At 43.0% G+C, this 27,157-nt stretch overlaps 1 protein-coding gene across 1 annotated transcript in view; it reads left to right on the top strand.

Moving 5' to 3' along the window:
* The window catches only part of LOC137655767 (unconventional myosin-XIX-like), a 291,069-nt gene that overhangs the window by 41,601 nt on the left and 222,311 nt on the right, over nt 1–27,157 (top strand). The window contains exon 5 of the mRNA XM_068389896.1: nt 25,527–25,720. Coding sequence (XP_068245997.1) covers nt 25,527–25,720 — 194 coding nt within the window. The remainder of the gene's footprint in view (nt 1–25,526; nt 25,721–27,157) is intronic.

The following is a 27,157-nucleotide window of genomic DNA, read 5'->3' as shown; positions in this document are numbered from 1 at the left end:
ACTGTACTTAAATAATTGATACTATTAAAAATTATAAAGGATTAAGTTACATGTCACAACAGTGTAAGTATACAAATAAAATGAATTTTAATTTTTTTAGCCATCAACAAATAGTGTAACATAAAATGTCAGAAGCTGAGAATGAATAGAAAAAAGAAAATTTGGTGACCACACACACACACACACACACACACACACACACACACACACACACACACACACACACACACCCGAGAGAGAGAGAGAGAGAGAGAGAGAGAGAGAGAGAGAGAGAGAGAGAGAGAGAGAGAGAGAGAGAGAGCGCCAAATGCACAGTTTTTATTTATTCATTTAAAAGTTTTTAGCTTATATGATAAGCTGTATTTCTGTTTAAAAAAGTACTGTATAGATAACACACTGCACAAGAGACAACACATAAGAAGTTGCGTCAAGTTTCTAGAGTAGCGGTGTAGGCTACAAGTCTTGAACAAAAACACCGAACACACAGTAAGTATAGTTAAGCTGTACTGTAGTAATATTGCTGTACATATATTACAGTAATATACACTACAGTATAAGTGAGTATTAGGTTACAGTATAGTATTATGAGATAGGAACAACTTTTGTTTTACAGAACAGTAAGAGGATGATGATGACTCGGTAAACTTTGTGGAGATTTTTTAAGTGTTGAGTGGGAACTTGTTAGTCCAGGAAAGTCTCCCTATGTCAGTTCCTAGTAGATCAACAATGGAGAATAAACAGATTTTGAAGCAAAGCCAAAAGTCTATTTTTGGGTGAGATAGCCACGTCGTCCTGATTCAAGGTTCCTATTGGTAGCTTTCTATTATTATTATTATTATTACTATCCAAGCTATAACCCTAGTTGGAAAAGCAAGATGCTATAAGCCCAGGGGCTCCAACAGGGAAAAATAGCCCAGTGAGGAAAGGAAATAAGGAAATAAATAAATGAAGAGAACAAATTAACAATAAATCATTCTAAAAACAGTAACAACGTCAAAACAGACATGTCATATATAAACTATTAACAACATAAAAAAAAAATGTCATAAATAAACTATAAAAGACTCATGTCCGCCTGGTCAACAAAAAAGCATTTGCTCCAACTTTGAACTTTTGAAGTTCTACTGATTCAACCACCCGATTAGGAAGATCATTCCACAAATTGGTAACAGCTGGAATAAAACTTCTAGAGTACTGCGTAGTATTGAGCCTCGTGATGGAGAAGGCCTGGCTATTAGAATTAACTGCCTGCCTAGTATTACGAACAGGATAGAATTGTCCTGGGAGATCTGAATGTAAAGGATGGCCAGAGTTATGAAAAATCTTATGCAACATGCATAATGAACTAATTGAACGACGGTGCCAGAGATTAATATCTAGATCAGGAATAAGAAATTTAATAGACCGTAAGTTTCTGTCCAACAAATTAAGATGAGAATCAGCAGCTGAAGACCAGACAGGAGAACAATACTCAAAACAAGGTAGAATGAAAGAATTAAAACACTTCTTCAGAATAGATTGATCACCGAAAATCTTGAAAGACTTTCTCAATAAGCCTATTTTTTGTGCAATTGAAGAAGACACAGACCTTATATGCTTCTCAAAAGTAAATTTACTGTCGAGAATCACACCTAAAATTTTGAAAGAGTCATACATATTTAAAGAAACATTATCAATACTGAGGTCCGGATGTTGAGGAGCCACCGTCCTTGACCTACTTACAATCATACTTTGAGTTTTGTTAGGATTCAACTTCATACCCCATAATTTGCACCATGCACTAATTCTAGCTAAATCTCTATTAAGGGATTCACCAACCCTAGATCTACATTCAGGGGATGGAATTGATGCAAAGAGAGTAGCATCATCTGCATATGCAACAAGCTTGTTTTCTAGGTCAAACCACATGTCATGTGTATATAGTATGAAAAGTAATGGGCCAAGAACACTACCCTGTGGAACACCGGATATCACATTCCTATAATCACTATGGTGCCCATCAACAACAACTCTTTGAGATCTATTACTTAAAAAATCAATAATAATGCTAAGAACGACCCACCCACTCCCAACTGTTTCAGTTTGAAAACAAGGGCCTCATGATTAACACGGTCAAAGGCAGCACTAAAATTAAGGCCAATCATACGAACTTCCCGACCACAATCAAGGGATTTCTGTACAGCATTGGAGATTGTAAGAAGGGCATCACATGCTCCAAGACCTTTACGAAAACCAAATTGCAAACTAGGGAGTAGATGATTACCTTCAGCAAACCTATTAAGACGTTTTGCCAGAAGACGTTCAAAAACTTTAGATAATATGGGAGTTATGGAAATTGGGCGGTAATCAGTGGGACTTGAGCTACTACAAACACATTTACATAGAGGAGTAACATTACCAATTCTCCAACTAGTGCTAAAAGCTCCTCTTCTTGCTAATTTGCGCAAAATAACAGATAACTTTGGAGCTAAGAAATCTGCTGTATTTATAAAAAACAAAGGAAAAATACCATTTGGGTCTACACCTCCATAAGCATCAAGGTCCATCAACAGAGCTTTAATCTCACGAGATCGAAAAGCTAAGCTAGTTAGTTTAGCCTCAGGAAAACAGGAATGAGGAAGTTCAAGTTTTTCATTACTCTGTTTACTGTCAAAAACATTAGCCAAAAGGGTTGCCTTTTCCTTTGGACAGTGAGTGACCGAGCCATCTGGTTTAAGTAAAGGAGGAACTGTTGCATCTACACCAAAGAGTGCACATTTAAGGGTAGACCACCATTTATGTTCCTGAGTTGTGCCAGAAAGTGTTTCTTTTATGGTTAAATTGTACTCCTTTTCAGTTGAGGCATAAACTCTCTGAGCAAAAGCTCGAAGCTGAGTATAGTTGTTCCAGGTCAAATCTGATCTGTTACCCTTCCAAAGATGATAGGCCTCCTGTTTATCCAAATAAGCACGTCTACAATCATCATTAAACCACGGTTTGTCCTTCACTCGGTACCTTAGCACACGAGAAGGGATACGCCTATCAATTATGTTGACTAGATTCTCATTCAAAGGGACAACAGGATCTACACTATTATATAATTGTGACCAATTCAAGCGCAAAAGATCATGTAAAATCCCATTCCAGTCTGCTTGGGATTTCATATAAATTTTACAAGAATATGATATATCAGGGACAGGCTGCTCAGTCTTCACTAATAATGAAATCAAGGCATGATCAGATGTCCCGACTGGAGAACCAACCTTACTAGTTATAACGCCAGGGGAGTCAGTGTATACGAGGTCCAAGCAATTACCAGACATGTGAGTAGCTTCATTTATGATTTGCTCACAGCCTGATTCAGAGGCAAAGTCTAAAGCTCTTAAGCCATGGCGATCGGTAGGAGAGATAGAACTTAACCACTCCCTATGGTGAGCATTAAAATCACCAACAAAGACAAAAGAAGCCTTTCTATCATCTTCTTGTATCTTAGCCATAATGGTAAGAAGACAATCGAAAATAGAATCATCTATGTCTGGATTCCGGTAGATCGAACACAAATAAAACTTGTTATGCCTGCCACAAACTTTTATTACCTGAATCTCATGACATCCACATTGATAGCAGGACTTATGAGAAGCAGGGTACTCGGTCCTAATATACACCGCCATTCGCCTGGCCCTAGGGATGGCATCACGTTTCAACATTATTGGCTTCTTAAAACCAGTTATAAGGAGCTCAGATGAGTGCCTCATATTAGAAACCAAAGTTTCTGAGCACAAAAGAATATCATACTGTCTGGACGCAACTGTAAGGTCTTGGATATTTGCATGAAGACCACGAATATTGCAATACAGAAGACGACATTGACGAAATCTAGGACGTACTGGTCCCGGATTTCACTCAATGTCTCCAGACAGCATAAGAATTAATAGAAATAAAAAAGAGACAGCATACTTAAAAACTAGATTAACAAGAATTATAACAAAAACAATACGAACAGAATTATAAACAAAGTGATTGATGATACCCATAGACTATAGTAAAAAGTCGGAAAAACTGGTCAACATAGAGGAGCCGATACACCATGCAAGGCTAAATACCCTCCAGGATAGCCACTTCAACTGAAGGGAGGACAGTAAGGATGGTTTTGAGAAGAAAAATAATCAGAAAAAGGAAAAGACAACCTCTTGATAAACCACCAGGCATCCATGGCCCTTCTATTAAGCCTGCCCAACACACCATTTCAAAAAAACAAGAGGAAGAAAAAAAAATGAGATAGAATAGTGTGCCTGAGTTTACCCTCAAGCAAGAGAACTCCAACCCAAGACAGTGGAAGACCATGGTACAGAGGCTATGGCACTACCTAAGACTAGAGAACAGTGGTTTAATTTTGGAGTGTCCTTCTCCTAGAAGAGCTGCTTACCACAGCTAAAGAGTCTCTTCTACCCTTACCAAGAGGAAAGTACACTGAACAAATTGCAGTACAGTAATTAACCCCTTGGGTGAAGAAGTGTTAAGTATCTCATTGTTGTCAGATGTATGAGGAAAGATGAGAATATATAAAGAATAGGCCAAACTATTCTGTGTAAGTGTAGGCAAAGAAAAAATAAGCCGTGACCAGAGAGAGGGATCCAATGCATTACTGTCTGGCCAGTCAAAGGATCCAATACCCCTCTAGTGGTAGTATCTCAACGGGCAGCTGGTGCCCTGGCCAACCTACTACCTATAGTAGGGATATTTGGCTACAGTGATATTCCCAGAGAATTGACCTTTAGGTCTCCAGAATTCTAACTCCTGGCGCGAATATCCTTAAGTTTCTCTTAAGGATATCGCATAATATCAGGGGACGTATATCTTGATACGACACATGGCAATCTTCACCCCGAATAGCGTTTTCATTTCAAGGGGGAAGAGTGGCGAAACAGAAGGGGAACCGTTATCAAGGTTACCCTTCCTCCCGTACTACTACGAGTATCCAAGATGGCGCTAATTCCTTGTAGTATTGAGCATGATGCTACAGATATAGTAGTTTCGGGAGGGATCTTGCCTAAGCCTTTTCTATAGAAAAGGAGGGCGGGTCCATCAGGACGACATGGCTATCTCACCCAAAAATAGATTTTTCGCTTCGCTCAAAATCTATTTTTTGGGCTCAAGCCATGTCGTCCCGATGGAAGTTTACCCGAGAATTACTAGAAAGTACTGTATCTGTGGATGTTCATAAGTGCCTTAACCTTGGGACAATTTTTCTATGGTCATCCGGACCATTGAGACATATGAGGTTACCGTTATACATCATTACCACTAATCATGGACAATATTAGGGCTTCCTGCCCCCTACAGGGAAGAGTCATACTAGACAGTAGAAAAGGGGTCTCAAGGTTTGCATATATTGTAGGAACAATCACAAGTATCAACTAGATATACAAAAGTCTCACAGTTTGTATGTGTTGTCGGAACAATAAGTATCAACTATATTCAATGTTGGTAAGTATACAATAATATGATGTCTACTTAGGTAAATAAGCAAGAGAACTCTGGCTACTTTTAATGTGCTATTTGTGGGGCGAAATAAGACGCAATTACACTTTAATAGACATTTTATTCACGATGAGTAAAGTTAGAATAAGTGTAATATATATTACAGGAATTATACATACAGTTTTAAACAGAAAAGTTTTCCAAATGAAAGGGAAGAAAAGAATAGTGCCACTATAAAATTTGAAAATTTGATAAAATTTTAAAATTTGATAAAATTTTCCAATGTAATTTTCTGTAAACGTTGTATATTATCAACACTGTAAAAGTACACACGGCACAAGCGTTATCTGTATAATTTCACACCTGAGATTTTGAACAGTCTTTAGTGTCATCATGGTGACACTCACTTAAAAAGTATTGCACTGGAAGGTGTCAACACCTTTTCACCCTTTCACCCTACTTGATAATCCCAATCAATTCACTGTTCATCGCAGTACTAGACGACAGGTTTTAATACACTACCTGCCGCCACCACATAATGCTTCAGTTCATGCACTTGCTTCGCATAATGTTTGTAGAACACTCTGGATGACTTCCATTCAGTATATGAGCGAAGACACTCAAAGTCCAGATACTGAAAAAAGTTCAGTGATGAAGCAATTTTCCTTGGATTATGACCTGCGGGTGTACTGTCAGGATGTGCTCTGCGAATGAAGTAGGTGAGCTTCGCCCTCAGTTGTTTTAGGGATAAGTTTGATCCTGAAGTTTCTCCTTTAAAGAACTGTCTTCCCCTGAAGTCTGAAGTTCTTCGAAGATAGACCTTTAGACATTCTACTGGACACAGCGAGACATCTTCCTTCAGAGGGAAGATTCTCCAGGGACCCCATCTCTTAGTGGGTAGCTCGTTCTTGGCGAGAAAGGTTGTAGCAGGAAAAAGATTCAGCTCTCCCACTTCTGTGAACTGAATATGGTCCTCATTTCTGGATAGGGCCACTATTTCACTAACTCTATCCCAGGGGAGGCTATAGCGAACAGGAAAATAACTTTTTGAGTTAGATCCTTAAGAGAACCATCTTCATTCTTCATGGTTGAAGCATAATGTATTACCTTGTCCAAGGACCATGAAATGGGCTTTGGAGGAGCTGCAGGCCTAAGTCTAGCACATGCCTTTGGGATCTTGTTAAAGATTTTATTTGTCAGGTCCACTTGGAAGGCGTATAGGAGAGGTCTAGTATCGTAGTTATCGTGTTGGTTGCCAGACTTTGTTCATGAAGGTGGATAAAGAAGGACAGACAACAGTCTATTGAGATTTCTTTCGGTCCTTTTGCTTTAACGAAAGCAACCCACTTTTTCCAAGAGAATTCATATTGTCTTCTGGTTGACTTAGACTTGTACAGTATTCTTCTAAGAAGTCTATACTGCTTTTTGAGATCCCAAATCTTTTCTTAACCGCTAAGGCGAGAAAATCATGAGATGAAGGTTTTGGGTTCTCTGTGATGAAGCAAAGACAGTCGACTTCTGAACCTGTTAAGATAGTGCTGGGTTCGGTAGAGGGACGAGCCTCAGCTTCAGTTCCATTATCAGAGGGAACCAGTTGCTCTTGGGCCACTTGGGAGCCACTAGAGCTGCCATTCCTCGGAAGGATCTCAGCCTGTTAAGGACCTTCAGCCTGAGATTGGTCGGAGGGAACAGGTAAATCCGGTTCCATTTGTTCCAATCTAGGGACATTGCGTCTGTTGCCTCCGCTAGAGGGTCCTCGTATGGGGCTACATATCGAGGTAGTTTCTTGTTGTCGCTCGTCGCGAAGAAGTCAATCTGCAGTTCCGGGACTTGTTGTAAGATGAAAGAGAATGAGTCTGGGTCTAGGGACCATTCTGATTCTATCGGCTTTAGCCTGGATAGAGTGTCCGCCGCCACATTGCGGAACTCTTGAAGGTGAACTGCTGATAAGTGCCATCTCTTCTTTTCTGCCAGACGGAAGATGGCCAATATCACATGGTTGATATGGGGCGATCACGAGCCTTGTCGGTTCAGACATCTCATTATCACTTTGCTGTCCAAGATCACCCTGATCTGGGCTGATCTGCGAGGGAAGAGTTTTTTCAACGTCAAGAGGACTGCCATGGCCTCCAAAATGTTGATGTGAAAGGTCTTAGACAGAGAAGACCAAGTCCCTTGGACTTTCCTTTGATGGGAGTGACCTCCCCATCCCTCTGCCGAGGCATCTGTTTGGATGGTTATCGATGGTGGAGGTGGTTGTAAGGGGACAGTCCTCTTTAGGTTCTTGGCCTTCGACCATGGCTTGAGAAGTGATCGTAGTAAGGTCGGTATCGGTCTTTTAGATCTCTTTGAGCGTTTGATGCGTATCTTCAGACTCCTGACGCATCTTTCAGCTGTGCTCTTAGCACTGGGTCTGTCAATGCCGCGAACTGGAGAGAGCCCAGTACTCTTTCCTGTTGGCGTCTTGAGATCCTGTCAGATTTCAGTGTTCTCTTGACAGATCCTACAATCTCTCTCCTCTTCCCTGGGGGAATGGAGAGGCGGTGTGACTTCAAGTTCCAATGGATTCCCACCCATTGAAACTCCTGAGCTGGAAAGAGTTGAGACTTCATGAAGTTGATCTTGAATCCCAGATGTTCCCAGAACTGGATCACTTTCTTGGATGCTTGCTGACAAGTCATCCTGGAAGCTGCCCACACCAGCCAGTCGTCGAGGTATGCTGCTACCTGAATGCCTTCTAGATGTAGTTGTTGAACGACTGCGTCTGCAAGTTTTGTGAAGATCCTTGGGGCTATGTTTAGTCCGAAGGGCATGGCTCTGGAGACATACTTTTTCTTCTGTAGCTTGAATCCTAGGTAGGAGGAAAGGGGGCGGTTGACTGGAATGGCATGGCTCTGAAGAAGTACTTTTTCTTCTGTAGCTTGAATCCTAGGTAGGAGGAAAGGGGGCGGTTGACTGGAATATGCCAATAAGCATCTGCCAGGTGTATTGAGACTGTGTACGCCCCTTTTCGTAACAGGGTCTTTATGTGCTGAAGGGTTAACAGCCTGAACTTGCTGTTCTCGATGAACTTGTTGAGTGGCGACAAGTCCACAATGGCTCTGAGTTTGTCCGAGTCCTTCTTGGGAACACAAAACAGCCTTCCCTGGAATTTGATGGACTTTGCCCTCCTTTTTACCCGTTTGCTCAATAGTTCTAGGGTATATTCTTCCAATGAGGGGGTGGAGTGTTGGAAGAATTGAGGAAATGATGGTGGAGGCTTGCTCCAGCTCCATCCAAGTCCGTTCTTGATTAGCCTGTGGGCCCAAGGATCGAAGGTCCAACGATCCTGAAATTGTTGGAGCCTCCCTCCTACCTGAAGCATCTCATTGCTTTGATTGTCCGGAGGATTTACCTCCCTGACCGCGTCCTCCGTTACCTCGTGAGGGGTGTCTTGAGGAGCCCCGTCTGGAGCCTCTACCATTGGGACGAAACGTAGTGGTTTGCCTCTCGAACCCGGAGTTGAATGCTGGTGACTGGGCAACCAGCTGTTGAGGCACCACCTGAAATGTGGTTTGTGGTTGAGCAACCACTTTGGGCACCGCAGTCATGGTGACTGTGGGATGTTGTTGTTGGGCAGGCCAAGAGGGTAGTCTGGGTCTCTTGGTCTTCCTCTTAGGTTGGGGACCCTCATCCGAGGAAGACTTAGGTTTGGATGACATGCCCCACTCCTGGAGAAGGTTCCTATTCTCCATGGCAGCTCTATCAACTACCTCCTTGATCACTTCATTTGGGAAGAGGTCTTTACCCCAGATATTGGAAGCTATCAGCTTCCTGGGTTTGTGTTTCACTGTTGCTGCAGCAAACACGAACTCTCTACATGCTCTCCTGGCCTTCATAAAGCCGTACAGGTCCTTTACTAAGGTGGCCATGTGCATTTTGGCCATGACCATGTTCATGTCTGGGGTATTCTTTAGGCCTGCACACATCTCCATTCAGTTCTGTAGAGATAGGGATGCCGCCAGTCTCTCCTTCGTCTCTTGCTCCCTACGCAAGAGAAAAATCTGATATTTTCGGGAGATTCTCGCTGAACTGTCATCCCGCGATATCCTCATCCAACTTCCCTACTGAGAAGGTTAGGTGGACTTCTTTCCATTCCTTACCCTCCATGGGCAGGGCTAACGACAGAGGTCTACACTCCTCCAGTGTAGGACATGGTTTGCCTGCCTCCACTGCCTTGGAAACTGCTTTAAAAGCCTTCAATGTAAAGGGTAAGGCTATTGAAGCAGGAGCAAGAAAGGTAGGATACTTCTTGCTGAGGGCGGACACTTTAGAGTTTGTGTAGCCCACTTTCTTGAGGCTGCTCGACAAGAGAGCCTGTGCCTTGTCGTGGTCAAATACTATGACCTCCTTGGGTTCCGTCTCCTCTTTCGATGCTGGCTCCTGCTTCAGTTGGATGAAGCAGTCTGGGTAAGCATTAAAGCTTAGCCAGAACTGAATGTCATTTAGGGGGACGGCTCCCATCTTCTCCGATATGAAGAGTTTGCCATTGGTGATTGACATAAACTCCGCATACCTCCAGGGTTTGGTTTCAGAGCAGGCTGGGAGGTCTTGGACTCTGGGTCGCTTGTATGACCCTCGGGAGGTGGAGAGTCGAGCTTCTTGGAGCTCTTTCTCGATTTTTGCTTCCCTAGCTTCGTCTTGCTTGCGAATGCTCTCCATTAGGGCCGTAAGATGGGCCAGTGCCAGGCTCATGTCGCCTGATGGAGGGGCAGAGGAGGAAGATGTTGACGGTAACGGCTCCGGTGCTGGCACAGACGGAAGGGACTCCGACTCGACATCATCATTTCGTCTGGAGGTAGAGTAGACTCCTCCTCGGGATATCATCCTTCAGTAGATCTCTTTCAGTGTCCGTGGATACTTCAGACATCCTTTCCTCCTGATGGATGTCCATGCCTTGCAATGCTTCACTGACATCCATCTCGATGGCAATATGGACGCAGGGAGGTCCGGGTCATGCTTGGGGTACGACAGCTTCGCTACCTGCTTTGGGGAACAGCAAGTCGCGCATCCTTTCATTAGGTAGAGTTCTTCTGGAACCCTCGTACCCATCTGTGCAGCTTTGCTTGCGCTGCATCCCTCGACTCCGTTGACTTGGGGTCGTCAAAACCTTCGGTCACCAAGGTCCGGCTGATGTTGCAGTCTTGGGGGTCCCAGTACCGCAGGGTTTCGGTAGTCATATTGCAGGGGGCATGAGACCTGCACATTTTTTGACCACAGAAGTCCCTACTCCTGTGGCTGCAGAAGATCACATCGCCCCTCATTTGGTCCTTTGTGTAAAGAAAGGAAAATTAAATGAGTTTGTGGTTGTTTATCTCACATGATAAGCAAATTATGCAAAATATTAATATTAATATTTTAACAATTATAGCTTAGGATAGTTAAGCTAGAAGGGAAATAGGAATGACATATACTTGTATTTCCTGTCCAGCCAATTGCTGTGACCTCCTCCAAAATTAAAGCTATAGGGTTTCCATATCCAGGCAAACTCAAAGAGAAGGGTTCTAACCTCTAGGGATAGAATAAGTGTATACTAACACTGGCCCTTCTAAAGTTCTTTAATATTGTGGGGTAAGTTGTTAACTGATTAACTATCAGTGTATTGAAGGAAATCTTTTCTTTCAATATAGGATTGGTCTCAACAATAGACTGTTCAAGGATACACAAGGTATGTTGAAAAATAACTACTGTATAATATATACTATAGTTTTCTGTCTGCAGTATATACTATACTGCAAATATACTGGCTATTGTATAATGTACTATAGTTCAGCCGGCATGTTGCCGGCTAGGCTAGCACCTGGCGGCATGGTCCGGCCGGTGACATGATGGCTGGTTAGTACCTGGTGGCACCGTTAGTACCTGACGGCACCGTTAGTACCTGACGGCACCGGTCCAGTCGGCATGCTGCCGGCTGGGTTAGTACCTGGCGGCACTAGCTGACAGAGAGAGAGAAAGCATGGAGTGAAGGGCTGCCTTATTAAAATGTATGTTTACAATAAATAAGGGTGTAAGTACTTAACCTTACTGCCTTCCTCCAGAATGAGGGTTCAAATGGAAGGGGAGAATGCGTCATTCAAGCTTCCATCCAGCCACAAGATCCGTTGCTGGTCACTGCCGGCTTCAGGGATGTGGATGGCAATCCAAGGGAGGACTGAAGAACACTCGACAGTAGAGGGGTCTCCCACCGGCAGCTGTCACAGCTGGCACAACCTTTCCCGGAGCCTTGCGTCCATAAGGGAAAGACTGAGTAACTATACAGCTGCATATGTAGGAGCCAGGCCGGCACCACAATCTACCCGGCAAGCTGTGAGATTGTAGGATGACGGCCACAGGATTGCGACAGCTAGGCCATCGCTAAAGGACAGAGAGGGGCAGGGAAAAGGGTTCTATATCAAGTGTGGAAGAAGGCAGCAGGATTGCTGCCACTTCTACACAAGGGAAAAACTTTGTTTCAATATCGGCGCCATCCTAGGTGGCAGAAGAATATCTATTCTTTAGCCTAGGGTCTGCCAAAACAGGACTAATTTTCTAGACCGCAGGGGAGAAGGTGGCGGCATCATACTACCACTTCAGGTGCGGCCTAGGGAGGCTTAGCCTCCTATGCTGGCAGCTGTAAGCCGGCAGGGGAGTGACTACTCGCCTTGCTGCTCAGCCACCGGCAGAAAAACTGAATACTCTGAGGTTCTGTTGAAAACCAAAGCCGGGATACTCGCCGGCAAGGGTGGGAGACAGAAAACCCTAGCCTAGTCAAGCCAGTGTGAACTATATGGCAAGACCAGATAGGGTTGTCGCCTATGGCAGCACTCAGAGGGACGGAGGGATTACCTTTAAATCTCCACAGGAGACGAGTATCGAGTTATATAACTAATTCTAGGAGATATACTATCTCCTGTTGAATTGATAAAACGATACACGAGGGTAAACGGGATAATGTATGAAAGTATACTAAAGCGCATAGGCTAGGCAGCCTAGCGCGGGACGAGATCTCGGTTACCTAAATCGCCGAAACTCTTAACGTATACGATTGACATAAGGAAGAGGAAATTGTATGCCTAAATATATCTTTACTAGTATAATTGTGCCTAAATAGCTTTCATAATTTGTTAATGCTATTACAACCGGGAATGTCATTCTGCTAACTAAATAACGCATGCATAACAAACGACAGCGCCCATGGCGCCTCCGGTGACCGGCCAAGCTCCATAACACAATAAATTACACTAATTTCACTGTGAAGCAGGAGCTAAAAACTATACACTGTAAAGAATAAATACTCAACTTTCCAGAGGCAGAAGAAGCTGGAGATTGCATAATTAATCCTCACAATAACGATAAAAAACATTAGATCAACAGGGAAAACCACTGTGCGAAACCGCTACAGAAATAGGAATTAGCGCCATCTTGGATACTTGTAGTAGTACAGGAGGAAGGGTAACCTTGGTAATGGCTCCCCTTCTGTTTCGCCACTCTTTCCCCTCGAAACGAAAATGCAGTTCGGGGTGAAGATTGCCATGTGTCGTATCAAGATATACGTCCCCTGATATTATGCGATATCCTTAAGAGAAATTTTAAGGATATTCGCGCCAGGAGTTAGAATTCTGGAGACCTAAAGGTCAATTCTCTGGGAATATCACTGTAGCCAAATATCCCTTAGAAAGCTACCAATAGGAACCTTCCATCAGGACGACATGGCTTGAGCCCATAAAGGAGCACTATCGCTCAGGGCACAAACACCCTGTTAATAACTTTACTGACTTAGTTCACTAATCATCACTCTTGAATGCAAAAATGGGAAATTGTACTCTCTCCAGAGGCCTAGAAACTCCACATGTGAAATAAAAGTAATTTAATGGCCTACTCTAGCTTTGCCAGGTCTAAGGTCATCTACACTCTTAGGCTGTTTCGGCTCCGTCCCTGGGACCCCAGTGAGATGCTGGACAGGAATCTTAAGTTTAGTAATTATTGAGACAATGGCAAAAAATGGGAGCAATGATGTAAAGTAAAGTGAAGTTTAAAGATACGGATCTTTACCTTCGAAGCAGATAGATTCAATACCAAGTCACTCGCTAACACACTTATGTTAAGTTAGTTATTCCTTTCAAAATATTGGGTATGTACTGTCATGAGATTAAATGTTCATAACGACATAATCAAGTAAATGGAGGAGTAGAAATACGATGAGGTTTAATTAACCTAATCTTGATTTATTATACAAATTTACATAAAAGAAACGGACATCCTAACAAACTCAAAATGTAATAAAAGGAAGTGCAAATTAATAAAAAGTATGGTTGATTAGACTCGGGGTCTTCTGCTATAGTTAATAATTGAAATTGGGACGGGCACGTGGCTCGGTGACCCCGATACTGCTTGTCTCGAAAGTAAAAAACGGATTTTGACCAAAGCGAAAAATCTATTTTTGGGTGATATGGCCATGTCGTCCTGATGGAAGGTTTCTAGGGGACATTTGGCTACAGTGATACTCCCAGAGAATTAACCACAGGTTTCCAGAATTCTAACTTCTGGCGCGAGTATCCTTAATATAACTTTAAGGATATCGCATAATATCAGGGGACGTATTTCTTGATACGAAACATGGCAATCTTCACCCCGAATAGAGTTTACGCTTTGAGGGGGAAGAGTGGCAAGTTTGAAGGGGAACCGTTATCAAGGTTACCCGGTGGATCCCCTCCCAATACCACCACGGCGCACTATTCCTTGTTGCAATTAAGCATGGATAGCCGCAGATAGTTTGGGGTGGGGACTTTTGTTACATAGTTGTATACTCCTTTTTTAAAAGGAGGGAGAGTCCATCAGGACGACATGGCCATATCACCCAAAAATAGTTTTTTCGCTTTGCTCAAAATCATTTTTTTGAGCTCAGCCATGTCGTCCTGATGGGAGTTTACGAGAGAATTACTTGAAATTACTATATCTGTGGGTTTGTAGAAGTGCCTTTACTTTGACTGAGTTCCTTATATGGTCTCCCAGACCTAATATATCTAACATTACCGTTATCTGTCATATCCACTAAGTTTGGAACTAACTTAGGGCTTCCTGCCCCCTTCAGGGAAATTGTCGATATCGACAATAAGGCGTCAAAGTTTGTATTTTGTAGGAACAAAGTGGAACTTTTTAGAGATTACCAGGTTGTTCTGGATCATTTATTCGATTTCATGCAAGGCGAATAATACGCTGATACATTTTATGTATTTGTATAGACAAATATAAAAATACAACAACAAATGTATCATAAATAGAATCCTTTTGACATTTCAACATCTTCGGATATACTGTATATATTTTTAACCTGTAAGGGAAGAAATGCATATATTATGGATTAGTCATAGGTGCCACTCAATATTGTGAAATTATTTGATTGATTTCTCTTAGATGTTGGATATGTTTCAACACTGTGTACGAATGTTCACACGGCACTGGTGTTATTGGTTAGATTCTACACTTATATAGAACAGTCCGAGAATCACCATAGTGATTCTCATTAAAAAGGTATTACACTCAAAGATGCTAATACCTGTTCACCCAGCTACTGTTAAGTCTCAAACAGTCCACTGTTCACCGCAGCACTAGACGACAGGTTTTATAGCACTACCTGCCGCCACCACCAAGTGCTTTATTTCATGCACTTGCTTCGCATTATGTTTATAGAAGACTAGAAGATTTCCACCCGGTATATGAGCGGAGTCTATCAAAGTCCATATGTTGAAAGAAGTTCAGCGAGGAAGCAACTTTTCTAGGATCGTGACCTGTGGGTGTACTGTCAGGATCTACTCTGCGAATAAAGTAGGTGAGTTTTGCCCTCAGTTGTTTTAGGGATAAGTTTGCTCCTTAGATTTCTCCTAGGAAGAGCTGTCCCTCCTTGAAGTCTGAAGTTCTTCGAAGATAGACCTTAAGACACTCTACTTAACATAGAGAGACATCTTCCTTCAGAGGGCAGATTCTCCAAGGACCTCACCTTTTGGTGGGCAGCTCATTTTTGGCGAGAAAGGCAGGATCGGGAGAGAGATTCAGTTCTCCCTCTTCTGTGAACTGAATATGACCCTCGTTTCTAGATAGGGCCACTATTTCACTAACTCTAGCCCCTGAGGCTATAGCGAACAAGAATATCACTTTCTATGTTAGATCCTTAAGGGTACAATCTTCGTTGTTCAAGTTTGAAGCATAGTGCAAGACTTTGTCCAAGGACCATGATATGGGCTTTGGAAGGGTTGCTGGTTTGAGTCTAGCGCATGCTTTCGGAATCTTATTGAAGATTTCGTTTGACAGGTCCACCTGGAAGGCATAAAGAAGTGGACTAGTCAAAGCTGACTTACACGTAGTTATTGTGGTGGAAGCCAGGCCTTGTTCATGAAGGTGGATGAAGAAGGAAAGGCAAAAGTCTATCGAGATTATTGCCGGTCTGTGTGCTTTGACAAAAGAGACCCACTTCTACCTAGACGATTCATATTGTCTTCTTGTTGACTTTGACTTGTATTCTTCTATAGAGTCGATGTTGTCTTTTGAGATCCCAAACCTTTTCTTGGCTGCTAAGGCGAGAAAATCATGAGATGTAGGTTTTGGGTTCTCAATGATGAAGCGTAGAATGTCGACTTCTGAACCAGTTGGGATAGAACTGGATTCGGTAGAGGAAACAGCTTCAGCTTTAGTTCTATCACTAGAGGGAACCAATTGCTCCTGGGCCATTTTGGGGCCACTATTGCTGCTATTCCCTTGAAGGATCTCAGCTTGTTGAGGACCTTCAGCAGGAGATATGTTGGTGGGAACAGATAGATATGATTCCATCTGTTCCAATCGAGGGATATGGTGTCCGTCGCTTCTGCCCCAGGGTCCTCGTATGGGGCCACATATCGAGGTAGTTTCTTGTTGTCGCTCGTTGAAAAGAGGTCGATCTGCAGTTTTGGGACTTTTTCCAAGATGAAGGAGAATGAGTCTGCGTCGAGGGACCATTCTGTCTCCATCGGTTTTTTTCCTGGATAGAGCGTCCACCGTCACTTTGCTGAATCCTTGCAGGTGAACTGCTGATAAGTGCCATCTTTTCTTCCATGCTAAGCAAAAGATGGCTAACATCACGTGATTGATGTAGGGCGATCCCGAGCTTTGTCGGTTCAGACATTTCACTAATACTTCGCTGTCCAAGACCAGCCTGATGTGGGATGATCTGTGAGGGGATAATTTCTTCAATGTTAGGAAGACTACCATGGCTTCCAGAATGTTAATGTGAAAGGTCTTGAACTGGTGCGACCAGTTCCCTTGTACTTTCCTTTGATGGAAATGGCCTTCCCATCCTTCCGGTGAGGCATCTGTGTGGATGACCACCGAAGGTTGAGGTGGTTGTAAGGGAATTGTCCTTGTTAGGCTCTTGACCTTTGATCACGGTCTTAGAAGCGATCTCAGTAAGGTCGGTGTCGATCTCTGTTGATCTCTTCGAGCGTTTGATGCGTATCTTCTCCAGACTCCTGACGCATCCTTCGGTTGTGCTTTCAGCACTAGGTCTGCCACTGCTGCGAACTGGAGAGAGTCCAGTACTCTTTCCTGTTGGAGTTTTTAAATTTTGTTGGAATTCAGTAGTCTCTTGACAGAACCCGCAATCTCTCTCCTCTTCTTCGATGGGATGGAGAGGCGGTGTGACTGCAAGTTCCAATGGATTTCTAACCATTGAAACTCCTGAGCTGGAGAGAGGCGAGACTTCTTGTAGTTGATCTTGAAGCCCAGATGATCCAGGAAATGGATCACCTTCGTGGCTGCCTGTAGACAAGCTGTCTTGGATGCTGCCCATACCAGCCAGTCGTCGAGGTATGCTGGTACCTGAATGCCTTCTAAGCGTAGCTGTTGGACGACTGTGTCCACAAGTTTTGTGAATATCCTTGGGGCTATATTTAGTCCAAAGGGCATGGCTGTGAAGACATAATTTGTCCTCTGTAGTTTGAATCCTAGGTAGGAGGAGAGGGGACAGCTGACTGGTAGGTGCCAATAAGCATCTGCTAGGTCTATTGAGACCGTGTACACCCCTTTTGGTAACAGGGTCCTTATGTGTTGTAGGGTTAACATATGGAACTTCTTGTTCTCGATGAACTTGTTGAGTGGAGACAAGTATAGAATGACTCTGAGTTTGTCCGAGTCTTTCTTGGGAACACAAAACACCCTTCCCTGAAATTTGAATGACTTTGTTTTCATTTTTACCTTTTTGTTTAAGAGTTCCAAGGTATATTCCTCCAATAAGGGGGTGGAATGTTAGAAGAATTGAGGAAAAGTGGGTGGAGTTTTGTCCCATTTCCATCAGAGTCCAGTCTTGATTAGGCTCTGGGCCCAAGGATTGAAGGTCCAATAATCCCGAAAGTGGAAGAGTCTTCCTCCTACCCGGAGCATCTCATTGTTGAGATGATCCTGAGGGTTTGTTACCCTGACCACATCCTTGCCCTTGATTTTAGTGCTGCCTTTGACCGTGTTAATCATGAGGCCCTTGTTTTCAAACTGAAACAGTTGGGAGTGGGTGGGTCGTTTCTTAGCATTATTATTGATTTTTTAAGTAATAGATCTCAAAGAGTTGTTGTTGATGGGCACCATAGTGATTATAGGAATGTGATATCCGGTGTTCCACAGGGTAGTGTTCTTGGCCCATTACTTTTCATACTATATACACATGACATGTGGTTTGGCCTAGAAAACAAGCTTGTGGCATATGCAGATGATGCTACTCTCTTTGCATCAATTCCATCCCCTGAATGTAGATCTAGGGTTGGTGAATCCCTTAATAGAGATTTAGCTAGAATTAGTGCATGGTGCAAATTATGGGGTATGAAGTTGAATCCTAACAAAACTCAAAGTATGATTGTAAGTAGGTCAAGGACGGTGGTTCCTCAACATCCGGATCTCAGTATTGATAATGTTTCTTTAAATATGTATGACTCTTTCAAAATTTTAGGTGTGATTCTCGACAGTAAATTTACTTTTGAGAAACATATAAGGTCTGTGTCTTCTTCAATTTCACAAAAAATAGGCTTATTGAGAAAGTCTTTCAAGATTTTCGGTGATCAATCTATTCTGAAGAAGTGTTTTAATTTTTTCATTCTACCTTGTTTTGAGTATTGTTCTCCTGTCTGGTCTTCAGCTGCTGATTCTCATCTTAATTTGTTGGACAGAAACTTACGGTCTATTAAATTTCTTATTCCTGATCTAGATATTAATCTCTGGCACCGTCGTTCAATTAGTTCATTATGTATGTTGCATAAGATTTTTCACAACTCTGACCATCCTTTACATTCAGATCTCCCTGGACAATTCTATCCTGTTCGTAATACTAGGCAGGCAGTTAATTCTAATAGCCAGGCCTTCTCCATCACGAGGCTCAATACTACGCAGTACTCTAGAAGTTTTATTCCAGCTGTTACCAATTTGTGGAATGATCTTCCTAATCGGGTGGTTGAATCAGTAGAACTTCAAAAGTTCAAAGTTGGAGCAAATGCTTTTTTGTTGACCAGGCGGACATAGTCTTTTTATAGTTTATTTATGACATATTTGTTTTTGATGTTGTTGATAGTTTATTATATGACATGTCTGTTTTGACGTTGTTTCTTATTTTAGAATGATTTATTGTTAATTTGTTCTCTTCATTTATTTATTTCCTTATTTCCTTTCCTCACTGGGCTATTTTTCCCTGTTGGAGCCCCTGGGCTTATAGCATCTTGCTTTTCCAACTAGGGTTGTAGCTTGGATAGTAATAATAATAATAATAATAATAATACCCTTTGAGGGGTTTCTTGAGGAGCCTCTACCTTTAGGGCGAAAGGTAGTGGTGTGCCTCTCAAAGCTTGGATTAAAGGCTGGCGACTGAGCTACCAGCTGCTGGGGCACTACAGTATTTGGAAGGTGGTTTGCGGCTGGGCAACCATTTAGGGCACTGTGGTCATGGTAACTGTATGATGCTGTGCAGGTCTATGAGGCACGCGTGGCTTCTTTGTCTTCCTGTTCTTGGGTTGGGGACCAGCGTCAGAGGATGATTTCCTCTTGGAAGACATGCCCCACTTCTGGAGAAGGTTCCTATTCTCCGTGGTGGCTTTAGCAACTACCTCTTGGACCACTTCATTTGGGAAGAGGTCCTTGCCCCAGATACATGAAGTAAGCAACTTCCTGGGCTCGTGTTTGACCGTTGCATTGGCAAAAACATGCTCTCTACAGGCCCTTCTGGCTTTTACAAAAGCGTACATGTCCTTCACGAGGGTAGCCATGTGCATCTTGGCTAGGACCGTGTATATATCTGGGGTGCTCGAGATGCCTGCACACATCTCCATACAGTTCTGGAGAGACAAAGAGGTGGCTAGTCTCTCTTTTGTCTCCTGTTCCCTTCTTAGAAGATGTTCCAACAACTTTGGAAGGTTCTCGTTGAACTGTTGTTCTGCTATCTCTGGATCCAGTTTCGAGATTGAGAAGGTTAGATGAACCTCGTTCCAATCCTTTTCGCAGGTAGGCAGGGCTAGAGACAATGGTTTGCATTCCTCTAGCGTAGGGCATGGTTTGTCCGCGTCAACTGCTTTTAGCACGCAGTTGAGAGCTTTGGTCGAAAAGGGAAAAGCTCTGGAGGAAGGAACAAGGAAGGTAGGGTGCCTCTTGCTTAAAGCTGAAACCTTCGAGTTGGTATAGGCAACTTTCTTCAGGCTACTCGTTAGAGAGCTTGCGCCTTGTCATGCTCAAAGATCATGACCTCTTTAGGTTCCGTCTCCTCTCGAGATGCCAGTTCATCCCGCAGTCTCACGAAGCATTCCGGGTAAGCCAAAATGTTAGGTCAGAATTGGAGATCTTCAAGGGGTTTGGCCCCCATCTTCTCAGAGATGTAAGGTTTCCCATTCATCATGGGCATAAAATCCGCATACCTCCAGGGGTTGGTTTCGGAGCATTTGGGTAAGTCGGAGACTCTGACACACTTGTGAGAGCTGCTGAAAGCGGCCAAGCGTTGCGCTTCTCTGACTTCCCTCCTCATCTCTTGTTCTTTGCGCATCGTTTCCATCATCAGTTGCAGATGTGCCATGAGCGCTTCGCCCTTGGTTAACAGCGGGCCTGATTGAGGAGTTAGGGCCGAAGAGGTTGACGGCACTGGTTTATATGCCGTCACAGAAAACTGAGGGTCTTCCGTTATTGTCAATACGGATCCTTCTTCCTCCTCGGGTGGCTGGGCCACCTCTTCTTCAGGATTTTCTTGTAGAAGATCCTTTTCGGTGTCTGAGGACACCTCTGACATCCGTTCTTGATGGATGTCCGCGCCTTTGAGAGCCTTGTTGATGTCAGCCTCTATCTTCAGTTGGATAAAGGGAGGCTTGACCTCTGCCTGAGGCACAACTGCGTCGGATGTGGCCTTAAGGAACAGAAGGCTTCTCATAGCTTTGTTGGGCAGGTAAGGTCCCAGAGAGTTCTTCTGGAACCCTCTTACCCACTTCCGAAGCGTTTCCCTCGCAGTATCCCTCGACTCCGTTGTCTGGGAATTATCGAAACCATCGGTCATCAAGGCTGAGCAGACGGTGCAACCCTTCGGATCCCAATACCTCAGGGTTTCAGTTGCGATGGAACAGGGGGCATAAGACCTGCACATCTTGTGGCCACAAAAGTCCCTGCTTTTGTGATTGCAGTACATGACTGCACATTTCACTTTAGGCTCCTCCTGTAAGGAAAGAAAGAGTAGAGTGAAATGAGTATGGGGTAATTTATCTCACGGATAAATTTTCACATGCATTGAAAATAGTACACATTACTATTATTAATATAGCTTAGGATAGTAAGCTAGAAAGGAAATAGGAAAGACACATATCTGTGTTTCCCATCCAGACAATTGCTGTGACCTCCCAAAATATTAATATTTTTAATTTCCTTATTAGGGAAAATACAGAGTGGAATAGCTCTAGTACGTAGATCTGGAGTCAGTGTATACTAACACTAACTCCCCACATGTAAAATATTAATACTGCAGGGTAATTATTGGTGTTCCGATGATCTAGGATACATCAGAATGTTGAAGGAATGCTTCACCTCAACATTTGCTAGGCGGTCTCAACAATGGACTGTTAAAGGATACGCAGAGTATGTTGGAAATTCATACTACTGTATATTTATATACTGTAGTTTTCTAACTGCTGTATTGTTATACTGCAGAAATACTGGCTACTGTATTGTCTTATACTGTAGTTCTGCCGGTATACTACCGGGTTAGGTTAGTACCTGGCGGCACTAGCCGATAGGGAGGGATAAAGAATGGAGAGAAGGACTACCGTATTATTATAGTTTAGTACAATAAATAGTGTTGTAGGGACTACTGTCTCTACTGCCTTCTTTCCAGAATGAGGATTCAAATGGAAGGGGGAGAGAATGTATTGATTCTAGCTTCCATCCAGCCACAATTTCTGTTGCCGGTTGCACTGATGGTTACAGGGTTTGTGGATGGCAATCCAAGGGAGGACTGAAGAATACTCAAAGTTGTAATGGGTTTCCCACCGGTAGCCGTCAGGGCCGGCTCAACCTTTCCCGGAGCATTGCTTCCGTTAGGGAGATGGTCGAAGCGGCAACCTAACCTCCTATGTAGGAGCCCGGCCGGTAATGCAGTCAGTCCGACAAATGGAGAGATATTAGAATATCGGCCATAGGGATCGTTATGGCTAAGGTGTCACTAAAGGACAGAAGGGAAAGGGAAAGGGTCCTATATTTTACATAGAAAGGAGGCGGCAGGTATGCCTCCTACTTTCGGCTGCAAATCAAGGAAACATAGTTTCATATACCGGCGCCTTCTTGGGCGGCAGAGGAATAACGATTTCCTAGCCTGAGCCATTGCCGGATATAAGACATGTCTTCTAGTCCACAAGGGAGAAAGGAGGCAGCAATTTTACTACCCACTTTCGGTTGTGGACTAGGGAAGCCGAGCTTCTTATGTCGGCAACGGTGTAACCGGCAGGGGAATGACTATTCCCCCATCAGTAGCGTTGTCAGCAACAAGACAGAATACCCTGAGTTACTGTCGTATTTCACAGCCGGGATACTCACCGGCAAAGAAGATCGACAGAAAACACTATCTTAGTCAAGCCAGAGTACACTACTCAATGGGAATGATGAAAGATAGGGTTGTCCCCTGGGCTGGCGGCACTCAGGGGGAAGGAAGGGCTTATCCTCATTTCTCTAAAAGAGAAGAGTATCGAATTATGATAATAATTTTAGGAGATATCTATATCTCCGACCGAATTAAAAAAACGATACGAGAGGTTAAACACGGATAACGTTACTAAAGTACTGTACTGTACACCAAAATGCGTTAGGCTGGCCTAACTCGAGTTGGGATCTCGGCTACGCTAGTACCACCGAGGCCCTATCGTATACGATCGTAACGTTTTATCATAAGAGGAAATATTACGTGTAAATCCTATCTTCACTAGTATAATTTTGCCTATATAGCTAGAATTCCTTTATAGCTAAATACTGGGGACGTCGTACTACTAACAAAATAAAGCAGCATTTATGGCGTACGGCAGCGGTCCTAAAATGGCTGCCTCCGGTGCTGGCTCTGCTCCGTTTAACACACCTAAATTATGCTAATTTAACTGTGAGAAGGGAACCAAAAATTATACACAGGAAAGATTAAATACTCGACTTTCCCAAGGATGAAGATGCTGGAGATTGCATAGTAATAATCCTTGAGAAAAGTAACAACACTGAGAGCAAGTGGGAGAAAACCGTGCTTAATTGGCTACTTTAAAAGGAATAGTGCACCCTAGTGGTATTGGGAGGGGATCCACAGGGTAACCTTGATAACGGCTCCCCTTCAAACTTGCCACTCTTCCCCCTCAAAGCGTAAACTCTATTCGGAGTGAAGATTGCCATGTGTCGTATCAAGAAATACGTCCCCTGATATTATGCGATATCCTTAAAGTTATATTAAGGATACTCGCGCCAGGAGTTAGAGTTCTGGAAACCTGTGGTTAATTCTCTGGGTGTATCACTGAAGCCAAATATCCCTCAGAAAGCTGCCTAAAGGAACCTTCCATCAGGACGACATGGCTGAGCCCAAAAGTGATATACAAAAACCTCACACACAATCCCACTGCACACAACCCGAAATATGTAATAGCCAGTTAAACCTAAATTAAGAAAAAATTAATCCAAGCTAAAAAATGGGGAAAAACAAAGTGGCCACATTTTTTAACCTGCCTTCCTTACAGAAGCTAGCCCTTGTCCTCCAATGGCTGTTGATTGAAATGGGTCCGACCGAATAGTTTGCGCCCTTGACTGCCCCACCCCTGGAATCCTCAATCGTGGTAGATAGTCTCCCAGGCTCGTACCTTCCCTATCTCCAGCCACAGGTCCTGGTGTGAGTCGAATTCTGCGAGGGATTGTGATGAGCCAGAGTTACAGGGATTCACTGACCAGGTCAGTCAGCTGGTCACAACAATAGCTTCCGAACGAATGGGGGATGCTAGGGTCATGTAGGTTCACCTCTCTTCACCTTTCAAAACAGGTGAGGGTCGTGGTGGGTGAATAACCCAGTGGAGATGCCATATCGGGTCTTTAGGACAGGGCAATATATTGTTGTAAGGAGTGCATAGGAGGCAGGATTTTGCACAAAATACTTAGAGAAATCTTGCTGCTTTAAGGGAATATACATACAATAATCCTACCTATTCTGGCTTGCTAAAAATTGATAATTTAAAGCAGAAATTAGCAATGGGCTGGTGCTATGGGCATACATCTTAAAATTAACAAACCTTAATTGGTACTGAGAAATAAAAGCTGCTTTCAAGTCAGCATTATTAAAATTATATTCAAAATCAGTTTAATAATTTATCTTGAACCAAGAAGTTTGAGGAAAGAACCACCTTCCGCCGGCGTAAGGCTTTTGCTGTGCGTATCTACGCTGTGATGTCACGAGCATGGTGTACGCTATTGTCAAGAAGTTTAGTTGATTTTAAATAGTTCTCCCAATGTTTCAGTAAAGAAAACTTAATGTAAGAGAGAACGTTTAAGGGGTAGTGACAGTACTAGCTGAGAGCCTTAATTACAAAAGGAAGAAGAAGAGTGAAGAAAATTCTTCACAAACTTTACTTTAGCACAATATTGTAATGTAACCTTACTGTGTCCCAGTATGTAGTGTACATGTGTGCAAATATACTGTACATATGATTATTAACAAATATACTGTACATATGATTATTAACTGTTGCAGAAACCAAATTAAAGCGATATTAGGCAGTATTTACTGTGTTAATAATCAGCTCAGGCACCTGCTTGAGGCAAGGGGCAGTGACTTTTTAGGTTAGGATGTAGCCCACCCTAGTGTAGCATTTATTTGCAAAAATTAGCTTATTGTGCCTGTGTTTGTAACCTAACTATCACGAATAACATGGCTTAACTTTACTAACCTACATAAGAAAAGGAAACCCCGGGTATAGCCAAAAATCCAAATTGTGAGGGATATCTACCCTCCTAATGGGTGAGTCACCCCTGTAAATAGCGTAGGTTTGTATTCCAGTTACGGAACAAAGGACAAATTTGAAAGTAATTTGTATTTTTCCTAACGATACAAACCTTTATCTATTTAAACAAACTTACCCGCCAACCCTGTCCTCCTTAAAGTCCTACCTCCAAGCAAAGTGAAGCACAGTCACAGGTGTGTGTGTGAGAGGGGTAACTAGCTCCCCCCCTACCCTGCCCGCTAACTATTGGGATGGATAGTTAACCCTCGCTAGATGTTAATCGCTCGTCCTTTCAGCTTCCCTGAAAATATTACCCCTATAGATAGCCAAAGGTTTTTATTGTCAGGAAAAATACAAATTACTTCCATATTTGTCGTTTTGAAAATTGAAAGATTATTGTAACTTCCCTCTAAAACTATCGCCATGGCTCTTGTCATTAAATACAAGCTACCTATCTGAGACTCTCAGATTATATTGGATATCATTCAGAAAAGTGATGTAGATTTCATATCTATTTCATGAACTCTTTTGTTTGGAAAACATTGTTTTTTTCTCTTTTTTCAGACTGAATCTGCTCGATATATGTTAGGGTACTTGACTCACATTGAAGTTAGTTATTCATCAGTGCCAAGATCGCCTCTTAAAGGCGTATGGAAAGACAAAGAACCGCAAGACATTCAGGAAAGAATTCTTGCCTCTAATCCAATTCTTGAAGCCTTTGGTAATGCAGCTACCATGCGAAACCACAACTCTAGCAGGTTTGTTCTTTTAAGAAGTTTATTTAAACTAGATCAGTCTGAAAGTGAAACTAGAATTTTCATAGAGGTAGTAATATTTAATCATGTTATGAAAATGGAAGATTGTTCCAACACTAAATACAAACCCTTTCTCTCTTTATTAGGGACTACAGTATACTTTCGGCGAAGCTGAAACTAGCTATAAGACTTTTAGCGAGGTGTAACTACCCCACTGCTAGTTCGTGTATATGTTCATCTCTCTTCGCCTAACGTTTTTAACTGGTTTTTTACTTTTTTTTTGGTTTTCTTGTGTATATCTTATATATACTGTTTACCTATGTTTACATATATATTTAAACATTCATTTTTTATTACAGGTGTGAGTTGCTGTTTAGGAGACAGAGTGGTACAGCATTTTCTCGTGGTTGGAGGAGCCTTTTTTTATGATCTCTTCCCCCTTTGACACCAGAGAACCCATAAGCTGAAGGCCTCACCTGCTTTCCTTTGCGAAGCGGCTCTGTCCTTCTCCGAAGGGGAATTGTTTTCCATGTTCTCCATGTTGATGCACCTTCACTGTTCTTGATGTTCCTCGCTCCCTGCAAGTTCTATGGCGGGAAGCTTGTCCCTGCGCCTCTATGGGAAAACCTTTCCCATTTGCAGGTTAGATTTTTCTTTTGAGTGGTTTCTTCTTCAGTAATGATGATGATACACTCCCTCGTTCTGCGACAACAGCCTGCGGATGGCGTGCAAAATCTGAAGCATGATCCTGTGTTCTCTGAGGGTCACCTTTCCCGTCCGCAGGTTAGGTTTTCTCCCGAGTGATTTTTCTTCAGAGCTGACGACGACGCACAACCTCGTTCTGCGATGGCACCGAACGTAGGAATTGCGAAGGCTGAAGCATGTTCCTGTTCCTGTGGGAGTTGCTGCTCTTGCCCCGCCACCGCCTTCATCGCCAGTGCTTGCGGCAGTTCATGATCATAATGCTGATGACACGGCACTACCTCTTTATGTATCTGCAACCAGCATTGTTAGTGCTTAGTCTGAAGCTTATTCCTGTTTGTCTCAGGGGATACCTTTCCTGACACTGGTTAGGTTTTCTCCCGAGTGGTGTCTTCAGAGCTAACGACGATGCAAGCCCTCGTTCTGCCATGGCAGTTGGTGGAGGGAGTGTGAAGTCCGAAGCATGTTCCGGTTCCTGTGGAAGTTGCTGCTCCTGCCCCGTCACTGCCTCCTTCGCCTGTGCCTGTGACATTTCCTGATCATCACTGACGACGGCCTTTCCCGTACGCGGGTACTGCCTCCCCGTAAACTTAAACCTTCCATTTCTATGATTCACAATACTTTGGTAGTGCTTTCCACGACTTGCAGTTGAGGGAGTTTGGTATACACTTCCTTCTTGGAACCTAACCCAGCACTCACCAACGAAGGAAGGGGAAAACAATTGTCCATGGTGTTTAA

The sequence above is a fragment of the Palaemon carinicauda genome, chromosome 16 (assembly GCF_036898095.1).
Source record: "Palaemon carinicauda isolate YSFRI2023 chromosome 16, ASM3689809v2, whole genome shotgun sequence".
Taxonomy (NCBI): Eukaryota; Metazoa; Arthropoda; class Malacostraca; order Decapoda; family Palaemonidae; genus Palaemon; species Palaemon carinicauda.
This window is presented reverse-complemented; position numbering and strand designations above follow the sequence as displayed.